The sequence below is a fragment of the Pipra filicauda genome, unplaced genomic scaffold, assembly GCF_003945595.2.
Source record: "Pipra filicauda isolate LSUMZ 115617 unplaced genomic scaffold, ASM394559v2 scaffold329_size807674_pilon, whole genome shotgun sequence".
Classification (NCBI taxonomy): domain Eukaryota; kingdom Metazoa; phylum Chordata; class Aves; order Passeriformes; family Pipridae; genus Pipra; species Pipra filicauda.
In genome coordinates this window covers 549,696-567,659 of record NW_024104453.1, presented here as the reverse complement: position 1 = coordinate 567,659, position 17,964 = coordinate 549,696, and the positions used below count along the sequence as shown (strand labels likewise).

The window sequence follows — 17,964 nt, the reverse complement described above, 5'->3', positions numbered from 1 at the left end:
TCCGCTCCGCTCCGTTGCCTGCCGGGACGCGTAGTCCGTGTAGTCCCCGCAGCCCCGCTCCGCTGTCGGCCCGCTCCAGGTCCGCTCTCGGCCCCGCCGGTCGCTCCGCCTCCCGTTCCTCCTGTTGCTCCGGTCCCGTCCCCGCTCGGCTGGTTGCCCCGTTCCGCCTGTTGCCCCGTTCCGCCTGTTGCCCCGCTCCTCCAGCTGTCCCGCTCCGCCTGTTGCCGCTCCCCCGTCCCGCTCCGCGTCCCGCCGCTGTCGCGCCGCCCGCCCGTCCCTCGGGGAGCTGGGAGCGGAGAGCGCCTCGGAGGGCTCAGCCTTGGTAGGAGACGCCGGTGTTAGCACTGCGCAGGAACGGGACGAGCAGCTCGGTAATGCCGCCGGAGCAGGCAGAGCTCGGCTCCCTCCCCCGGCCGCCTGCTACCGGCATCCTGGAGCCCCAGAGTTTCTCTTTTTCGGTTCTAAACCGGAAACCGGATAATCTTAGGGGGTCAGGCGTGAGAGAAGCGAGGGCTGGGAGAATGCTGGGGCTGGGAGAGCGCTGGAGCTGCTTAGGGAGCTTCTGGCTCCTCCACGGTTTGGAGTCTCCAAAAGGATGCGTGGGCTTCCCGAGTGGGGAGGTGTGGGGGTTGTCCCATGCCCGTGCTTCGCATCTCCAGGGTTTCACCCTGAAACCAGGGTGAAAGTCCATCCTGGACACAACTCACTGACAGACAGAAGGTTGAGCCCTGTACGCCATCCCTGGCCCACCGGTGTCCAAACTGGATGGAGGGTCACATGGTGGTCGGGGTACATGGATCCCTTTGTGGGGGCAAGTTGGGGTTCGGGATGGGCTTTGTGCACAGGAGAGGAGGGGTCAGGCCCAGGGTAGGCTGGAGCACCCTGAGCACTCCTCCTTCCTGGCTTTTGCCTTGGCTCAGCCTTTCTGCTACGCCAGCCCGGATCCCTGGCTCTGTCCTGCACCTTCCGCCGGCTCCCCGGGGCTGTCCCCCCTGTCTGCTCCCTGCGGGACCTCCCCCTACCCAGCGTTGCCCTCTGGCCCCCCCAAAATCCAGCAAGAGATGGAGGGCGATCCCGCCCTGCGCCTTCGTGTCTTTGACCTCAACTGCTGGTGAGTCCAGTGTTCGCCAGGGCTGTGCCAGGCTGCATGGGTGGGGATGGGGACACCACATTGGGAGAGGGGTCCCACTTTGGGGTTACCTTTGTGTCCCCTTCATTTTGGAGTCACACCACTCTCCTAGCCCCAGAGGGTCATGAGGTGCTTGCCTGGGTAGTACCTCCAGTCCCCTCTGTGCCTGTTAACCCCCGGGAAGGTCCCCCATTTGCACCCCAAGCAAGGATGAGCTGCCTCAGATCTGCAGGTAGGAGAAGCTGTCCCCAAACAGCCTCCCTGCATTATCCCTCTTGTCCAAATGGCCTCGCATAGCCCTTTCCCATCTGCATCCTGCTTACGCTGGTGCTGGAGCCCTCTCTCCCCCATTTCGGGTGTCAGTGTGCCTCGACAGCCCTCATCACCCCGTCCCCGCCAGGCTGTGACTGTCACCCCTCTCTGGCAGGGCCATTCGCTACCTGAGCAAACGGCGGCAGGAGCGCATCCGGCTCATCGGGGACATGCTGCGCCAGGAGGACTTTGATCTGGTGCTTCTTCAGGAGGTGAGGGCAGTTTCTGAGCCGAGTGTGCCCATTCCCAGCGTGGGATGTGAGTGTGACTGTTCTCAGCCCATCCTACTGTTCTCCAGGTGTGGAGTGAACGGGACTACAGTGACTTGAAGGTGAAACTAGGAGGCTGTTACCCCTTCTCTCATTACTTCCGCAGGTGAGAAGGACAAGGGCAGCCCCCCAGGACTGTCTGTGGGGCAGTGGGCAGGGCTGTGCCATGTCCTATGTTTGACACATGTAGAGACTGGTGCAGGTGCTGTAGGTCACCTCTGTCACTGTGGGAGACCCCATGTCTGGAGAGTGGAATGCTCACGGGAGCACACTAGGGCTCAGGCATCCGTGGAGCCCTCCTGGCTCGGGGCTGGAGGGAGGCAGAGTTTTTGAGGACCACACTTCCTCACTGTGCTTTTCTCCTCCTGCAGTGGAGTGATCGGCAGCGGCCTCTGCGTCTTCTCCAGGTTCCGCATTCTGGACACGTTCCTCTACCAGTACTCGCTGAATGGGTACCCCTACATGGTAAGTGGGGCAGGAGGCATATGGCACCATTGTGTCCACCCCCGTGGAGCCTCAGTGGCCCCAACCTGCTCTTCTTCCCTTCTTGCAGCTCCAACATGGGGACTGGTTTTGTGGCAAATCTGTTGGCCTTGTCATCATCAAGATCTCAGGGATCATCTTCAACATCTATGTCACCCACGTGAGCATCCCAGGGAAGGACCCAGCATGGGGGGGGACAATGGGAAGGAGGGAGATGAAGGGCCACTTCTTTGCTGTCCGCTTGCTTTAACCCCTGCTCTTCACCCTCTGTCCTGGACTATGCACTGATTTAATAAAATATTACTCAGGAAGGGGGGACAGTGACACACAGTCTGGCTGTGCAGTGGGGTGAGCATCCCAGGCTGTCCCCAGGGGAGTGAGATAAGGGCAGAGGTGTTGGCCAGACCCTAGGTGAACCGTCTAGAGAGGTTGGGTAGGTTTGCAGGGAGCCTGGGAGCAAGGCAGGTGTTGGCGTGGGAGTCAGCCTCTTTGCTCCCCTGCTCTCACCAGCTGCACGCCGAGTACTGCCGGGAGAAGGACGCCTACCTGCCCCACCGCCTGGTGCAGGCCTGGGAGCTGGCACAGTTCATCCGGTGAGCAGCCAAGGGGTGCCCCACAGGGTCCCCCATTGCAGGTCCCCAGGATATGTGCAGTCACCCCTGCCCCTGGGTATGCACTGCAGAGAGCTCCCAGCTGCACCAGTCCCAGTCAGGAGTAAGGCTGAGAAGCACTGGGTGGGTCCCAATCACTGCAGTCTGGTGCAGGGCAGCGCAGGGATGGGAGGTTAGCCATCCTTTCCCCTGCAGACACACCTCCAAGGCGGCTGATGTGGTGCTGCTGGGAGGGGACCTGAACATGCACCCCGAAGATGTGGGCATCCGGCTGCTGCGTGGCTGGACGGGGCTGCGGGATGCCTTTGCTGAGGCCACACACTTTGAGGTGAGCAGCAAGGGCTGAGTGGGGTCCAGGGCAAACCAAGAGGCCCCCACCAACCAAAGCTCTTGTCTCAGGGCTGTGAGGATGGTTGTACCCTTGTCCCCAACAACTGCTTCACCGACAAATCAGAGCTGCTGCCCTTCCCACTGGGCATCCGCATCGATTACATCCTCTACAAGGTAACGGGGGACCCTTCGCCACCACCTGTGAGTGGAGAGGCTGAGGAACTGGTGTGACCCCCTTGCACCCTCACCCAGGCCATCTCCAGCTTCATGGTAAAGTGTGAAGAGCTGAAGACCACCACAGGGGCAGCTCCGGGCATGGACGTCCCCTTCTCAGACCATGAAGCTGTGATGGCAACACTGCACATCCAGAGGCAGGGACAGGCTGCGGGTGCCACCCTCGCCACTGCTGGTAAGTTGGGGGGCTGCTGCCAGCGTCCACATGTGCTGGGAGGGCTGGTGGATGAGTTGGATGGAGTTTTCTGGGGATGTTTCCCTTTGCGTAGGACATCCTTTGGGGTGGTGCTTGTGGAGTGGTGCATGGAACAAGGCACGGTGTGGGGATGTGAAAAAGGGGGGGTATAGGAGTGGTAGAGAGGGGTCCCACCCTGTTGAGGCCCTTGTCCCCGCAGAGCCAATGCTGGTAGATGTGGTGACAGAGGCACGGACAGAGGTGGCCGTGGGGCTGCGGGCAGCACAGCGGCAGCGCTACTCCTCGGGCAGGATGGCCTTGCTGGCCCTGCTGCTGCTGCTGCTGCAGGCCGTGGCCGCACTGGGTGCGCTGGCAGGGCTGGACGCCGGGCAGCCCTTCCCCAAGCTCTCCTTCTGCCTGCTGGCCTTCCTTGCCATCGGCATCCTCCTTCTTGCCACTGGTCTCCACCTGTTTCACACCATGGAGGTGAAGATGCTGCACAGCACCGAGGAGCAGATGCGGATGGTGCTGCAGACGCTGCAGGAATGTCCCAGTGACGGCTGAACTGAGGCTGTGGGTGCCCCACAATACCCCTCCAGTGACGGCTGAACTGAGGCTGCGGGTGCCCCACAATACCCCTCCAGCCCCACTGTGTCCCTTTTTGATCCTTTTTTTAGCTGGCTTCTGGCAGCAGTGCAGCCAATGCAGTAGTGCAGGTTTGACATTTGCCTCTGAGAGAAATTAAGGTAGATTTGTTGCACTGGCCCTTGTGGGAACTACGATGGACGTGGGGTTTTATTGCTTTTTAAATACACCCTTTGTACCTGGAGGGACCTGCTGGCCTGGTTGGGAGGCTTGAAAGACTCAGGCTCCCCATGCCTGGGGTGGAACGCTGGCGATTGCTCTAACAACCAGATTTGACTCAGATAGAAAATAAAGGTGGTATTTTAGCCCTTGGTGCCGGGTCAGGGGGGCTTTATTAGAAAGGAGGGGGGCTGCAACGGGATGGTAGGGCTGGTACAAACACAAGGGAGAGCTGGAGGAGACACTGAGGGGAATGGCAGGATAAGGGCTGAACACAGGGTGGTATTGCTAAGAACCCATGCCTGGGACCCCCGTCTCCAACATGTCTGGGGCTGCTGCAAGATCCATTCAGCCACAGAGGCCACCCTGCAACACCTGGAGACTCTAGAGGGGTCTGAGGTCTGTGCAAAGGCCATTGTGGCATTGCCAAGCAGGAGAAACCTGAAAGGGGCAAGGAGGACATGGCCACTGGCGTCCCTTGTCCTTGGTATCACAGAGTGATTGGGCACAATCTGGACAAAATGCCCTTCCCTGCCCCAAGGGGCTCATGGTGGGGTTGTGATCCTGGTTTCCTGCAGCAGCTGGGGATAGCGTGGACATGGCATGCAGAGTGGCAGGATCAGCCCAATCTGTCACTGGCCCCCACTTGTACAGCCAAATGTCCCTTGAAGAGATGGACAGTCCAGGCTGGGATGGATGCCCTCAGCTGGAAGGGATGTCCCAGGGTAGCTTCCAGGGACCTGTCCTGATGCTGCCCCTGCACATTTGACATCTCCCCTGTGACCTGCCTGTGGTGGCTATGGTCACCTCCTTGCTGCTGGGCACCCCTGGAGCCCCCTGCAAATCTTATTTTCAAGCAAGCACAAGGCAAAGGCAATCCAGCCACATGCGAGAACGCCCTCTTTGCACCCCAAAGCTGGGTGCTTCTCAGTGTCTCTCCATGTGGGCATCCACCAGCAGGTCTGGCCCTTCCGTGACAGGCTTTGGCAAGCAGGGAGCTGGATTCGCCATGGCAGCTGCTGGTGCTTGCAAGCAGCTCAGGCATCACGACCATCACAGAGGCTGCTCAGAGTGATGCTTGTACCAGGAGACACACACACACACTGCTTGTCCCCCCAGGGAGGATCTGGTGGGTCCAGGGGCTGTGGGGATCAGGCCCGCAGCTCACTGAGCCGCTTCTCCTCCTGGATGTGGATGAGGAGGTTGCGCTCATTCACCACCTTCAACAGCTGCGCCAGAGTCTCCTGCTCAGCCCTGCAATCCTCGGGTGTCTTTAGGGTTTCTGTGGGTGCAGGGGGCCAGAGTAGGGCTGGGTGGGCCACAACCCTGGCCTGCTCCCCACACCATGCACAGGGACCCCCCTCCCATGGCAAGTACTGGCACTCACCCTCCCTGTTCATGTAACTCCGGAGCTTCTTATCAAGCTGCCACTGCTGCTCCTCCAGCTTCAGTTCCTGCACCCTGTGGGGAGGGAAGGAGTGTGCTGAGTGCTGGGTTCGAGAGGGGCTGGGATGAGCTGAGCCCCCACACTGACCAGAGAACATCCCCCCGAGCCTTACGCAATCATGAGGTCTGACTCCTCAGTCATCAGACTGTTCTTCTTCTGGACCAAGTACAGCAGCTGGTTTGTCCACTGTGTCTGCTGGTCAGCTGGGCTGCCTGCAGGACAGGGAGATGGTGAGTGGGGTGCAAACCCCCGTCATGGGGGACGGGGACACAGTGCTCCATCTACCTTGGTCTTACCATTCTCATCCCGGAGTAATTTCTCCAGTTTGATGCCTTCCTGCTCCAGTTCCCGGAATGTCACCTCAATCTCCTCCAGCCGTCTCTGGATGGCCTGCGAGGGAAGGGCAGCACTCGTCTGTGGGCTGGCACCTGCCATCACAAGGCCACCAGGAGCCAGATGGAGAGGACAGGGGATGGTGCTGGGCTGAGGACCCAGCTCTCCCCTGTGGGGGTTACCTGGGCTTTGCAGAACCGCTTCATGTGGGCTTCCCTGGCCCGGCGGGACAGTGTGTGCTCACAGGTGGAGTACATATCCTCTTTGCCCAGGTTCAGGCACTATGAAGAGATGGTGGCATGGGCAGAGGGGGGTCAGTCCCTGCACCAGGCACCTCCTGCCTCGGCAGCCATGGCTGAGCCAGACCTGATGCCTCTGTGAGAGGAGATGCCAGCAAGAGCCCCAGCTACCACCTGTGCTGATGGGGCCACTGCCACTCTGGAAAAATCCTCACCAACTCTGCCATGATGCCAAGATCTGTGCCTTCCTCCTCCTTCTCCTCCTCTTCCTCGCTGTCGCTCTCCTTCAAAGCTGCTCCAAGAGAAAAGCCCTTTCAGGCTGGTGCCTCATGAGCAAGACGTGGGGTACAGCAGGTTACAGCAGGGTCCTGAAGGGACTGAGAGCTTTGCTCATCCAGAGACTCCAGCTTCTACCACCTACTTTTCTGCATGTCAAGTTCCTCCTCCTCCTCCTCCTCCTCCTCCTCCTCCTCCTCCTCCTCCTCCTTCCAGCAGTCTTGGCCCTGCCATGGGGCAGGGAGGGCCTCAGGCACTGCTTGGAGCCACAGACGAGCTGGCTTCGGTGGAGGATCAGGCTCTGCTTCGCTGGTGAGATTCAGGGTGGACAGACTGAGCTTCTCCAGTGGTGTAAGGATGATCTTCCTCCTGCCCCCACTCTCCTCACCCTCCTCTGCCACCCCCTGGAGTTCTGCTCCAGGACCCTCCTCCTCCCTTGCATCCCCCCCGGCCTGTGCCAGCAGCTCCTGCTCCTCCACATCACCAGCATCCACAGCATCCTCCACTGCGCCAGGCTCTTCCCCTTGCTGTGGAGCTGCTGGAGTGGGCTGTAGGGGACCAGGCGCCCCCTCCTTGGGGGACGCACATGGGCTCCCAGCATCCAAGGGTGGGTCGGTGGCAGCATCAGCATCCTAGGGCAGAGCCAGAGCAGAGGAGTGATGCAGCATGGGGGCCATGCTCAAGCCTCCCCCTCCACATACTGTCTTTCCTCCATCACCTAGGTGATTTAGAGTGACTTACCCCTAAATCAGGCAGTGCTGGGGCCTCGTACTGGGATAGGTCCATGCCAGGTAGATTGGGGTAGTGAAGTGAGCAGTAAAAATTACCTGGGGGGCAAATTCACGTGATGACCTGCAAGGTGGAGAAGTCCTGCCCCAAGCATCCCCTCTCCCCAAAACCCGCCTCACCATCCTCCTCGTTAAAGGCGTAGTCGCCCAGGCGCAGGGTGGCCCCACACCGCCGGCACTGGAAGCAGCCACGGTGGAAGAAACGTCCCTCAGCACTAGCTCGCTCCAGGATGTAGACATGGCTGCCACAGAAGTAGCAGGCATCGCTGTTCTCCCCTGCCCTCTCTCTCGGCGGCTGTGGGGGGAGAGGACAGGCCGGGGTGGCACCAGGGTCCTGGCACCCACCCTGCCCCGCGGCTTTGCTGGCAGCCATAGGTGTGCAGTGGGGGTTTTGCCCCTCGTAGAGACGGGTCTGGGTGCTCAGGTTGGATTTGCTGGCACCAGTGAGGGAGCGGCAAGTCTTGGCTCTGGAAAACCAGTTGGGTCAGGAAACAAGCAGGGAGGAGCCAGGAACCCGTGGGCGTTTGCTTGCGTAGCCCTGCTCCCAGCCCTTGGCTTAGCCCTGCCAGCCACTGGTGTCCCCCCCAGTGCCACCTACATAGCTGAACCCCCCATCCCAGGGTGACACGAGGACCAACCTGCCCTGGGTCCGTCATGGTGGTTTGCAGCGGCTCATGGGCACTGTCCAGAGTGTCTCCATCCAGCCCCGCGTCCAGCTACGAGCGACCCGAGGGGGAGGGTCAGGCCCCCACTCTCCCCCCAGGAAAGCTGCACCCCTGCAGAGCACTCCTCGGGGTGCCTGGGGCAGACCCACCTCGGTGTCCCTGTGGCTCCTCTTGGCCTCAGCATCCTTCTGGGCACTGTCCTGCAAATGCAAAGGGAGTGGCTAGGATGGGGAGGGGGACAGGGTTTTGGTGTGTCAGGAGAATCCGGGTGGAGGTCCCTCACCTGGGCGCGTTTGCGTGTCAGGTTCCGGCTCTTCTGCAGCTTGCTGAGGAAGAGGATGGCCCCTCGTGTGCCGTGGGGAGACAGTGGTTTCTTGCTGACCTCCTCTACCTCTGCACAGAAGGACACGGCCATGTTGGTGGGACCCACTCTACAAAGAGGGGAGCAGCCAGCCAGCCCCAGTGGGGCTCAGGATGGGACAAATACCTCCAAAATCTCACACCTGCTGAGGTCTTGAAAGCTTCATAAAACTGGCTGAGGTAGGTGATGAGGCCCAGGTGGTCAGGCTCTGTCATGGTGGCCATCTCAATGCTGGAGAGGACAGGCTGGATGCCCAGCTCCTGTTCTGCCATGTCCAGCATCATCTGGTGGATCTGAACGGCATCCTGGGTGCCCACAGAGTCAAAGTCCCTGGGGGGACACACGGGTGCCATCAGGGTGGGCTCCGCAGGGGAGGAGGTCCTGAGGGGTCCCAGACACTCACACTAGATCAGGGCGGAAGCGGTGGATGAGGGCACAGAGGGCCAAGCCACTGGTCCAGGAGGTGGTGAAGTTGGTCACTGCCACGCCACGGTACCCAGCTGTGCTGGCCTGGCACCAGCTCAGCAGCTCTTCGTAGACGTCTCCAGAGGCTGCTGGGGAGGCAGCATATGTGTCTCCATCCTACAGAGGCAGGGGACACCCCCCCAGTCTGCCTCCCACTGCAGCATCACCGCTTTAATAGGGGAGGGGTCCAATGGGAGTGACCTGAGACTCCCCCTGCTACCCCCACAACCACCCCTGCAAGGCTCGATAAATGGGTTCATAAAGCATCTGTCAATATTTCATGGCTCAGCATCAGTGTGGGCTAGGAGGGAGGCAGCCTCCTCCCCAGAGGGCAGTGGGGGGCTGTGTCCCCACATGGGGAGCAGAGGGAAACCAGAGGTGCCACTGGGACAGAAATGCAGTCAGACAGCTGAACACAGGCCAAGGCACAAGAAACAAGGATGGAGAGGAAAATCAGGGCAGGAGCTACTCGGGCATGGGCTTCAGGGAGGAATGGGGGAGCTGCTGCAGGGGGTTAGGGCAGGACTGGCTGCTCCTACCGGTGATGAGCCGGTTGTCACTCTTCCTCTTGTGGTCCAACTCCACTATGCCCACAAGGTAGAGGTCTCGGACCTGCCAGTGGGGACATGCCAGTGGTAGGTCACCACATGCACAGAGGCAATGGCACCATGCAGGTGAGCTGGCCCTGGCAAAGGAGACACCTGGATCCCTCCATAACTCTCCAGAACCCTCCTGCATCCACAATGGACAATGTATTCAATGCCCTGGGAACTAACAGCTTCAGCCTTGCACCCTTTGGGGACAGGGAACCATGCAAATTAGTGTCACCCTGACTGCCAGGGAGGCTGGGCTGGCTGGCTGTCCTGTGGCAGGAGCTGGCTGGGTACCTGGCTGGGTTTGATGGCCTGCAGGTTGATGTTGGGGTAGCGTGTGGCCGGGTCGATGCTGTACTGACTGATGTTCTTGCTGGTGTTGTCTGGGGAGGTCTGTGAGAGGTGCTGGTAGATGCTCTCCCTGGGTGCAAGGGAAAGGGCTTGGGTCACTGCTACCATCCTTGCCCACTCCAGAACCAGCCCAGCAGGACGGGGACACTCACCTCTCGGCCAGCACCTCCAGTGGGGGGGTCCCAGCTGCCCACCGCCGCACCATCCATGCTGCATCAAAGGCGGCGAGGAATCCCCTTGCCACCCCAGTGCCCAGCGGCCAGAAGGGCTGCAAAGGGAAAGGCAGAGCTGGAGCTGGAGTCACATGGCCGGTCAGGGCAGCTGGGAGGAGGCTGAGAGCTGCCAGGCTTGGCTGGGGATGAAAGCGGGAGCGGCGGCAGACACGCAGAGAGAGGATGGGTGGCTATCTCCTCCCCGACGGTACAGATGCGTCTGGGGAGGAGTTGGGCTGCTTCTCCACCCTGAACCAACCCCAAATCTCTGGTGGGGCTGGAGAAGGCATGCCACTACTGGGTCCTGGGGAGCCTGGGATGGGGTGCACTGGGCAGTTGGGACGAGAAGCACTTAGGGAGGGGGAATATATTGCAACCAGTGCATCTTGCAGGAAGAGACATGAGGTGGTGCTGCAGGGGGGACCCTCACCTCCACCAAGCAGTCGCCCACCAGCCCCAGGAGCAGACGAGCCCCATTGTAATCCCGCACCAGCGCCGCATTCTCCGAGCGCGTCATGCAGGTGAAGTCAAACATGTCAACATCCGGCAGGTCCCGGTGGTTGAGGGCAAACTCCAGTTCAGGCAAGTGGTAGTTGGTGGAGAAGTTGGCAGCTTCTTTGGCATAGCTGAGGAGGGCATCCTGGTTCACGTTCTCTGGGGACAGGAGGCTCTCGATGTCTGCTTTGTCCTGTGGGGATGGGTTGAAGCTGGCTGGAATGTGGGAGATGGTGTTTGCCCCTCAGCCTGGGAGCACTCAGATCTGGGGTGCAGCTGTGCCACTGGGCTCTGAGCCCCCTGAAAGGATTCTTCTTGTGGCACAGGCAACAGCTGCCAAAAATCCCACTATCCCAGGGGTATGCAATCAAACCAGCACCCACGATTTGCATCCCACCTTCCAGGCTTTCAGTTGCCCATCACTGTGGGATCCCAGGGCCAGACCCTGCCCTTCTTACCTGGAGGATGACTCCTTTCTTGAGCAGGCTCTGCTTCTTGGCCGTCATGACAAAATAGTGAGTGTCGTCCTTGTAGTATACAATGTTTTCCAGGTCAATGCCTGGTGATGGGGAAAGGGCTAAGCCAGGGCCACAGGGAGCCCCTGCACTGAGCTCAGCCACCAAATGGCCCCTGCGATGGGGTACTATGTGGGGACATGCATCCCATCACAGGGGACATCCTGGGGCTGAGCCTCCAGCTGCATCAGGAGTCGACAGGGACTCCCAGCACCACCTGTGCTGGGGCTGGACCACCGACCCGTTTTGTTGTAGAGGTTCTGGAAGAACTTCTGGTTGTAGATTCGGGCCACACCACTGATCTCAGCCACCTCCACTTCGGCCTGGCTGTGGCGGTTGATGAAGTTGGTGGTGATGCCGATGGCCAGCTTCCCCCGTGTCTCCTTCCGCTTGAACCCTGCAGGAGAGGAGAGGTATGAGCCCCCATCCAATCCCCCTTATTGGTCCACAGGTTGCAGGGACCCCTTTTGTCACCTTCAGGGACAAATTTGCCACCGCCTGCTGAGATGAGGACGTCAAACTGGTAGTGGGTGAGGGGAGAGGAACTGGGCTGCACCACAGCCTGCCAGCCACCTGCAAGGAGGGGGATGGTCATAAGTGTGCTGGTTCTCAGCTGGGACCTGCTCCAGAGAGCAGGGAGAGGGTTGCATCTTGTTCCCCCCAAAAGGCATGCCCCAGGCTAGCAGAGGGACTGGGGGGCTCAGAGTGGCCACACGCAGCCCTGTTCTTGTCCCCAGGGGTACCACCTACCCTGCAGCAATACCATACCTGCCTTGTGTGTGGGGGGAACAAGGCCCTCAAACTTCACATTGATGTGCACCTCCACCCCCAGGAGCAAAGCCACCTTCAGCAGGATCAGCTGGAGCTGCCGGATACCTGGGAGGGGAGAGGGGTACTCGGGGCTGCACTCCCTGGGCTCCCCACAGGAGGGGATGCAGGGTTGCAGAGCTTCATCCCCCTGAGACTCACTGATGTGATCCAGCGTGCCGGTGCAGAAGCGCCCATAGAACTTCTTGGCGCCCAGTGCCCGCAGGTCATGGATGGTGAAGGGCCAGAGATGCAGGACGTTGTTGCGGGAGAAGGAGTCCCGCTTCTCCAGCAGCACCACGCGGGCACCCAGCAGCGCCAGCTCGATGGCCGCCCGCAGCCCGCAGGGGCCGGCTCCCACCACCAGGCACTGCCACGGGATGGGATGGGCGGCGTGAGGGGGGCGGGCAGTCCCCAGAGCAGGGGTTTCAGTGAACCCCCAGGGAGTTCAGCACTCCCGCAGGCAGCATGTCCCCGCTCCCCAGGTCAGGATGTGGCCCTCCCAGCCCTTCACCTGCAAGCAGTGGTTCTCCCTGCAAACCAGGGGGCCCTGTGAGGTGGCCCCACCACTCTCTGAACCTTGCCTTTGCCCAGGGCAATGGCAGCAATTAAAGCACTGGGTGACATAAGGCTGCAGGTCTACTGCAGCCCTGACACCGGTTTGGTCTCCTGGCAGCCTCTGCACAGGGCTAGGGGATGATGGGGCACAGCAGTGGGGACAAAAGCCATCAGCTGTGGGACAGGGGAACCCCAGCCCCAGGGGTACATCCTACTGTAGCATGCTCCTGTCTCCCAAAAAGGGCTTGTCAGGTCCCTCTGCCCCTTTGCAGCCCTCCCATGGGACATCCTCAGCAAAGAACAGCTGGGAGAAAGAAGGACGCTGCTGGCTAGGTGGCATCGAGGTGGCATCACACCATGCAAAGTGGAGCAGCACTAGTTAACATTCTGTCCCATTAAACCCCATCAACCTTCTGCCTGGCACATCCTGCATCCCGCTGGGGTGAGGGGCAGAGTGCCCCAAGGGATGCTCTCACCCTGGGAACAAGGATACAGAGCAGGGAGGGACCCAAATCCCTCGCCCCATATCCTTGGTACCTTGGTGCTGGCACAGGCCTTGCCCTGGTCGTAAACCTTGTGCCCGGCTTTCTTATCCAGCTTGCTCCACAGGGCCTTGGCACTCCAGTAGTTGAGGGCAGCCTTGAGGCTGTGGTAGAGCTGCAGCCCACTGCCCTGCAGCCCCAGCTGCTGGCACAGCTCCCCAAAGCAGCCCAGCACCTCCTGGCACTCCCCTGCATGCAGGAACCTTTCAAAGATGGCATGGGCCACGTTGCCCGGCTCATCAGCTGGCACGCTCATCCCGCGTCACCCAAAAGCCTGGTGAGGAAAGGCAGAGATCAGCAGGGAGGGGACCCTCCTGGACCCCATCCCAAAACCCACCCAGTACCAGCCCTGCTGTCTCAGCACTAGATTTCCCAGCTGCAGGTGCCATTGGGTGATGGCACTATCAAAATTTGGGCCCTTTCTGGCAGTGGCTGGCGGAAACTCCCCCGGATGCTGTACCCAGAGAGCCACGGTGTCATCCTGCCAGGGTGACGTCAGGGGAGGGGATGGGGAGGGCTGTGGTGGCAGTAAGTGGCTTCCTCCATACAGCGTGTACCTGCAGCAGCTGAGAGCAGAGCAAGCTGTTTTGGAGCAGACACCGCTTCCTTCCTCTTTACCCTTGGCCTTTCTGGGGGGGCTGGGAAGAGGCTCCTGGCTTTAGGAAACAACACAGCTGCCCCAAAACCCAGCAAGATCAGCCCTGGGGCAGGAGGCAGCAGGACTGGATCTGTCCCTCCAGCCTGGCTTCAGCAACTGGGAGTGAGGAGACTTTCTCCCTCGCCTCCGCCTCTGCCACTCCCAGAGCAGCTGGAAGCAGATTAGCACAGAGGAAGCACCGGTGAGGAAACAAAAAAAGTCAAACCACCATATGAATGGCCCCATAATGCCAAGGAACTCAGGGGAAGGGCGGTGCAGCACATTTCCCCTGGGCACACCAAAACCCCCTGCCCCTGGCATGTCCCAGGAGACTGGCACTCCTTACATCTGTCTCCTGCTCCCAGCACCATCCCCCCCAGCATCAGCCTGTGCCACCCTCTGTCTTGCCAGCCCAAGCATGAAGAACAAAGCTTTGCCCTTTCCAGTCAGTCGCCAAGCCCTGGGGCTGTGAAAGGCTCCCCCACCCCAGCAAAGCAGCTGGTGGAGACACGGCACTGCCAAGGAGGATCCGGCTCAGGATTACGGAGTGCTCCTACCTTTGAACCACCGCTCTTTGCCCTCCTGCCACTCAATGTTACCTTGGGCACTTGGCGGCACCCCAAAGGTGGCAGCCACCCCCTGCAGTGGGACACTGGAGTGGGAAGGATGCCATGAATGAGCCAAGTTGCCCTGGGGGGGGAGGCGTGGGGGCAGGGAAAACAACTTGGTTAAGCCTGGGCTTAAATTTGGGCTGGAAAGACTGAATTCTAGCTGTGTTTCAAGTTTGGTCTCACCCAGGAGTTTCCCAACACCAGAACTGTGCTTTGCAAAGCAATTCTGCAGGTCACCTTCCCTCCCAGCATCAGAGTCAGGAAATCCAGGCATTTTAACCTCTTCCTTCCTAGGCAGACATAGGATAAGGCATCCAGCCAAGCAGAGCAGGAGCTGACACCCACCAGACCCCAGAGTGGCAGCGTGAGGACAGAGGACGTGACCTTTGCGTTCGTGACAGGACTGTGAGACCTGGGGACAGCTCTTCCCCTGAGTGCTGCTAGCAGGACAGAATGAGCCTGGGGAAATTGAGGCAGCACTACAAACCTCACTGGAGAGTGTAGGCGTGCTGTCCCACCAGCCATCCGTTCTCCTGCCATGGAGGCTGCCCAGGCAGCACTTCCTGGCCAGGCACCACTGGCCCACGTGGATGGGTTTCCCCCCAGGAGCTCATGTTACTGCAGTGGTGCCTGCCAAGGTCACCATGCAGCAGCCCCAGGGAGATGGGGTGAAGGCAGCTGCTCGTGCTTAGAGCATCTCCTCCAGCCTCAGCAGCTCCTGGCTTCGAAATAAGCCCATCTCAAGGTCTCTATTCCCACTGGACATGATGCCGGGAGGAGCACGCCATCCAGGAAAGCTTTCCAGCCCCTACACTTTGGCAGGGAGGCTCAGAGGAGGCAGAACAAGCCTTGTGTTACACCATTTCCTGCAGAAACAATGATCATGCCAGCACTTTGGCACACTCGAATCCCTTTGACAACTGCAAGCAAGGACAGAAACTCCTGGAAGAACTCATTTCCTGCAGGTTTGATGCAAATAAACAGCTTTCAGCCCACAAAGGCCAGTGGCAACAGAGAAGGGCACAGTACTGCTCCAGGCTGCCTCTGGCTCTGCTCTCACCCTCAATGCCTTTTGCATTTCTTCCCTTAACACTGCTCCTGCAAGCAGGAGGGAGGAGGGGGGGTTGCAGCCATCCCTGACTCAGCTCATATCAGCTCTGGTTGGGGTGGCTGCAGACATGCCTATGGGAACATCACCCAGGTCTGACACATGTGGAGCATCCCTGGAGCAGGGATGCCCCATCCCACTTTGCAGGTTGAGGTCTTCCCCTTACCCTTGCATGGAGAGAAGCAGCCTCTTGGGAGATGGTGGGGGGAGCTGCCTGGGAACTCACGTGTCTTCCAGGCACATGAAATGGGGTGGGAAAGGACACAGCTCCATACAGAGCTAATGAAAGCTGGGAGGATTTCCAGCAGCAGCAGCAGATCCCGTTGCCTTGCTGCTGCTCTGGCTCACAGCATGGACAGGCAATTCCGGGTTTGAGATCCAGCCTGGAGACCCCCAGGCCAGGCTGCTCAGCTCGACTGGACCCCATGAAAGCCCTTCCAGCAACAGGTCGGTGGGCAAGATGGAGGTTTTCTTGTGATCATCCAACAGCTTGGCCAAAGCCCTTGCTTTCAATGGCCAGCCAAGCTAGGAAGGTGTCAGGAAGAGGTGAAGGCACTGGATGCTTTTACCAGTGTTATTGTGCTCAAGAGAAACATCCCAGGTGTGGGACTGGGCAGGGAGACGACCCCAGCCAACCTTGCAGAAACCTGCCTTGATTTGGGTGGGTTTTAATCCTTGGAGGGAGGGGAAAATCCCTGTCAGCTCCTCTGGTTTGAGGTGGGGATGTGGGTGCATGAGAACACAGCAGCTGAGCCCCCCTTTGCAAGGCCCCAGCATGGAGCTATGGGGAGAAGGGCTGAGGAGAGGTGACAAATATGCCACCAGCACTGCCCAGGGCTGAGGCTGACAGCTTCAGGGACCCGGTGTCACAGTGGAGGGGGCTCACTTTCAGGGGTGCATAACTCGCCCCAGAAAGCTCAAGCCAAAATCCCCCCTTGGAGGTGCAGGACCCAGCCTCGGCTCCTGCGCTGCCGTCAGCAGAAGTGGGCACTTCTCCGGGACATTTTGGTGTTGCCCTTTGCAGGGGATCTACAAGCCACAGCCTGGCAATGTCCCAGGGAGCCCTGGACAGACAACACTTGGAGAGGAGCAAACCTGCCCCCCTGTTTTGGCTGCTCAGCCTGGCCCTCCCCGCTCCGCACCAGCCCCATGGACGGAGCTGCCTCTTGCAGCTGAATTTCAGCACAAAGGGGAAGTCTGCTTACAACCAGGCTTCACACCCTACGTCCTTTTCCTCCTCCTGCTTCTCCCTCACCACAAACCACAGTCATCCCCACGAGGATGCCATGGAGCATCCCTCCATAGATCTCAGCAAAGTTCTTCCCACCCTATCCTACTCGGCACTGGGAGCACTGGTGGTTCTGGGAATGGAGTGGAGGAGGATGAGCAGAGGCTGCTGTCTTCTCCCTTGTCCTGGGAGCAGCAGAACTCAGGGGCTGGAGGGGAAGAGCAGTGACGATTAGCCAGGGGAACACCACTGCCCCCGAGAGAGGCTGCGGGGAGGGGGCAGGCAGAGACAAAGCGCTTCCCTGCCATGAAGCAGAGACAGGGACCCCCGTTCGACATCCCGGGGTCACGCAGGACACGGGTTCGGGGGGGCTGAGCCCCTCGGTTTTCGCACCCGCCTTGCGGAGCGATGCTCTCAGCAGGGCGGGCGGAGGGGACCGGCCGTCAGGATGCCGACACCACCGTGCCCGCAGCCGAGCGGGGGGACATAGGGCTCTATGGGGGCAGCAGAGCTCTGACTCCCCACCGCCAAGGGATGTTCTGCCCATCCCCACCCCCCACTCACCTCCACAGCCCCTCGAAGGGGGAAACTGAGGCGCGGACCGGGGCGTGGGGAGGGACCGGAGCTGCGCGCAGCCAGGCGAGGGCGAGCAGGAAACGAGCTCCGGCTTCGCAAGCAGCTGCCGGCCAGCCCGGCCCTGCCCTCCCCTCCTCTGCCCTCCCCTTCTCAGCCTTCCCCTCCCCTCGCCTGCCCGACCCTCCCCCACGGCCGAGGGGCTTTGTGCCGCTGCCCGGTGCGGCGGGAGGTTTGGAGCAGCGGGATGAGCGGCACAGCACAGCTCCGGCAGGGTTTTTTGAATTTTGGGGTGAGAAACCAGACTTTTCGCAAAGCAGACCAAAAGATTCGGGTGATGAAGCCAAGCCGCTTCACGTCCCGCCCCCGCCGCTGTGCTGCTCCCCCCGCAGCCATAAACTGGCCAGGAGGGAGCTGGAGCCATGGGAGGACCCGGGACGGGGGGGTCTAGCCCAGTGCAAGCTCCAGATCCCGACCAGTATCCCAGACCACCACAACTCACGTGGAAACTTTTGGGATGATGTTTCCACCTGGGTTTATCCGGGTGGGAATGCTCCCAGGGGGCGTGAAGGTAGCTTAGGGCGGGGGGTGGAGCCGCCGGGGTCACCGAAGATCACTCCTAGCTGGTGCTCTTTAGGGTTTTTGGTGTCCTCAAGGTGCTGCTGGACACTTGCCGTGTGCTGGGGTGGCACAGGAGCTCGCAGCCTGTGACTCACAGGGACAACCTGCCACGAGGCTGGGGGCGGTGACTCAGAGACACAGGGTGTGGGTTACTGAGGCCACCATGAGTCACCCGTGGCACTGCTGGCAGCT

The 17,964-nt window shown here is 60.3% G+C and overlaps 2 protein-coding genes across 3 annotated transcripts; one reads left to right on the top strand and one right to left on the bottom strand.

Moving 5' to 3' along the window:
• The first annotated feature begins 45 nt into the window (after nucleotides 1–45).
• SMPD2 (sphingomyelin phosphodiesterase 2) lies at nucleotides 46–4,286 on the top strand. Of its 2 annotated transcripts, none has more exons than XM_039383897.1 (11): nucleotides 46–322; nucleotides 921–1,111; nucleotides 1,557–1,653; nucleotides 1,740–1,816; nucleotides 2,082–2,175; nucleotides 2,264–2,353; nucleotides 2,704–2,786; nucleotides 3,000–3,132; nucleotides 3,204–3,308; nucleotides 3,387–3,543; nucleotides 3,764–4,286. In XM_039383897.1, exons 2-11 carry the CDS (start codon nucleotides 1,062–1,064, stop codon nucleotides 4,105–4,107), a joined length of 1,230 nt encoding a protein of 409 aa, XP_039239831.1. In that variant the 5' UTR covers nucleotides 46–322; nucleotides 921–1,061; the 3' UTR covers nucleotides 4,108–4,286. The 2 variants fall into 2 exon arrangements, with proteins under 2 accessions (XP_039239831.1, XP_027584279.1); XM_027728478.2 differs by having other exon boundaries at nucleotides 230–371.
• A 215-nt stretch (nucleotides 4,287–4,501) lies between these two features.
• MICAL1 (microtubule associated monooxygenase, calponin and LIM domain containing 1) lies at nucleotides 4,502–17,229 on the bottom strand. The gene is made up of 25 exons (XM_039383898.1): nucleotides 17,143–17,229; nucleotides 12,990–13,268; nucleotides 12,057–12,264; nucleotides 11,856–11,963; nucleotides 11,562–11,660; nucleotides 11,329–11,484; nucleotides 11,031–11,131; nucleotides 10,508–10,765; nucleotides 10,018–10,133; nucleotides 9,809–9,935; nucleotides 9,461–9,533; nucleotides 8,860–9,010; nucleotides 8,599–8,786; nucleotides 8,379–8,488; nucleotides 8,245–8,295; nucleotides 8,069–8,146; nucleotides 7,551–7,725; nucleotides 7,384–7,469; nucleotides 6,788–7,274; nucleotides 6,582–6,658; nucleotides 6,310–6,408; nucleotides 6,091–6,184; nucleotides 5,907–6,006; nucleotides 5,735–5,808; nucleotides 4,502–5,629 (listed from the first exon to the last, which is right to left on the bottom strand). The coding sequence occupies exons 2-25, from the start codon at nucleotides 13,248–13,250 to the stop codon at nucleotides 5,499–5,501; spliced, it is 3,408 nt and encodes a 1,135-aa protein (XP_039239832.1). The 5' UTR covers nucleotides 13,251–13,268; nucleotides 17,143–17,229; the 3' UTR covers nucleotides 4,502–5,498.
• Between the last annotated feature and the right edge of the window lie 735 nt (nucleotides 17,230–17,964).

Excerpts from the sequence above, each read along its gene's own strand:
- SMPD2 (XM_039383897.1), top strand. The coding sequence starts at position 1,062 with ATGGAGGGCGATCCCGCCCTGCGCCTTCGTGTCTTTGACCTCAACTGC. Across the intron at positions 3,133-3,203 it reads CTGAGGCCACACACTTTGAG|GGCTGTGAGGATGGTTGTAC; the intron begins GTGAGCAGCAAG and ends CTCTTGTCTCAG. Across the intron at positions 3,309-3,386 it reads TCGATTACATCCTCTACAAG|GCCATCTCCAGCTTCATGGT; the intron begins GTAACGGGGGAC and ends ACCCTCACCCAG.
- MICAL1 (XM_039383898.1), bottom strand. The coding sequence starts at position 13,250 with ATGAGCGTGCCAGCTGATGAGCCGGGCAACGTGGCCCATGCCATCTTT. Across the intron at positions 10,134-10,507 it reads TGGGCGACTGCTTGGTGGAG|CCCTTCTGGCCGCTGGGCAC; the intron begins GTGAGGGTCCCC and ends TTCCCTTTGCAG. Across the intron at positions 9,936-10,017 it reads CTGGAGGTGCTGGCCGAGAG|GGAGAGCATCTACCAGCACC; the intron begins GTGAGTGTCCCC and ends CCTTGCACCCAG.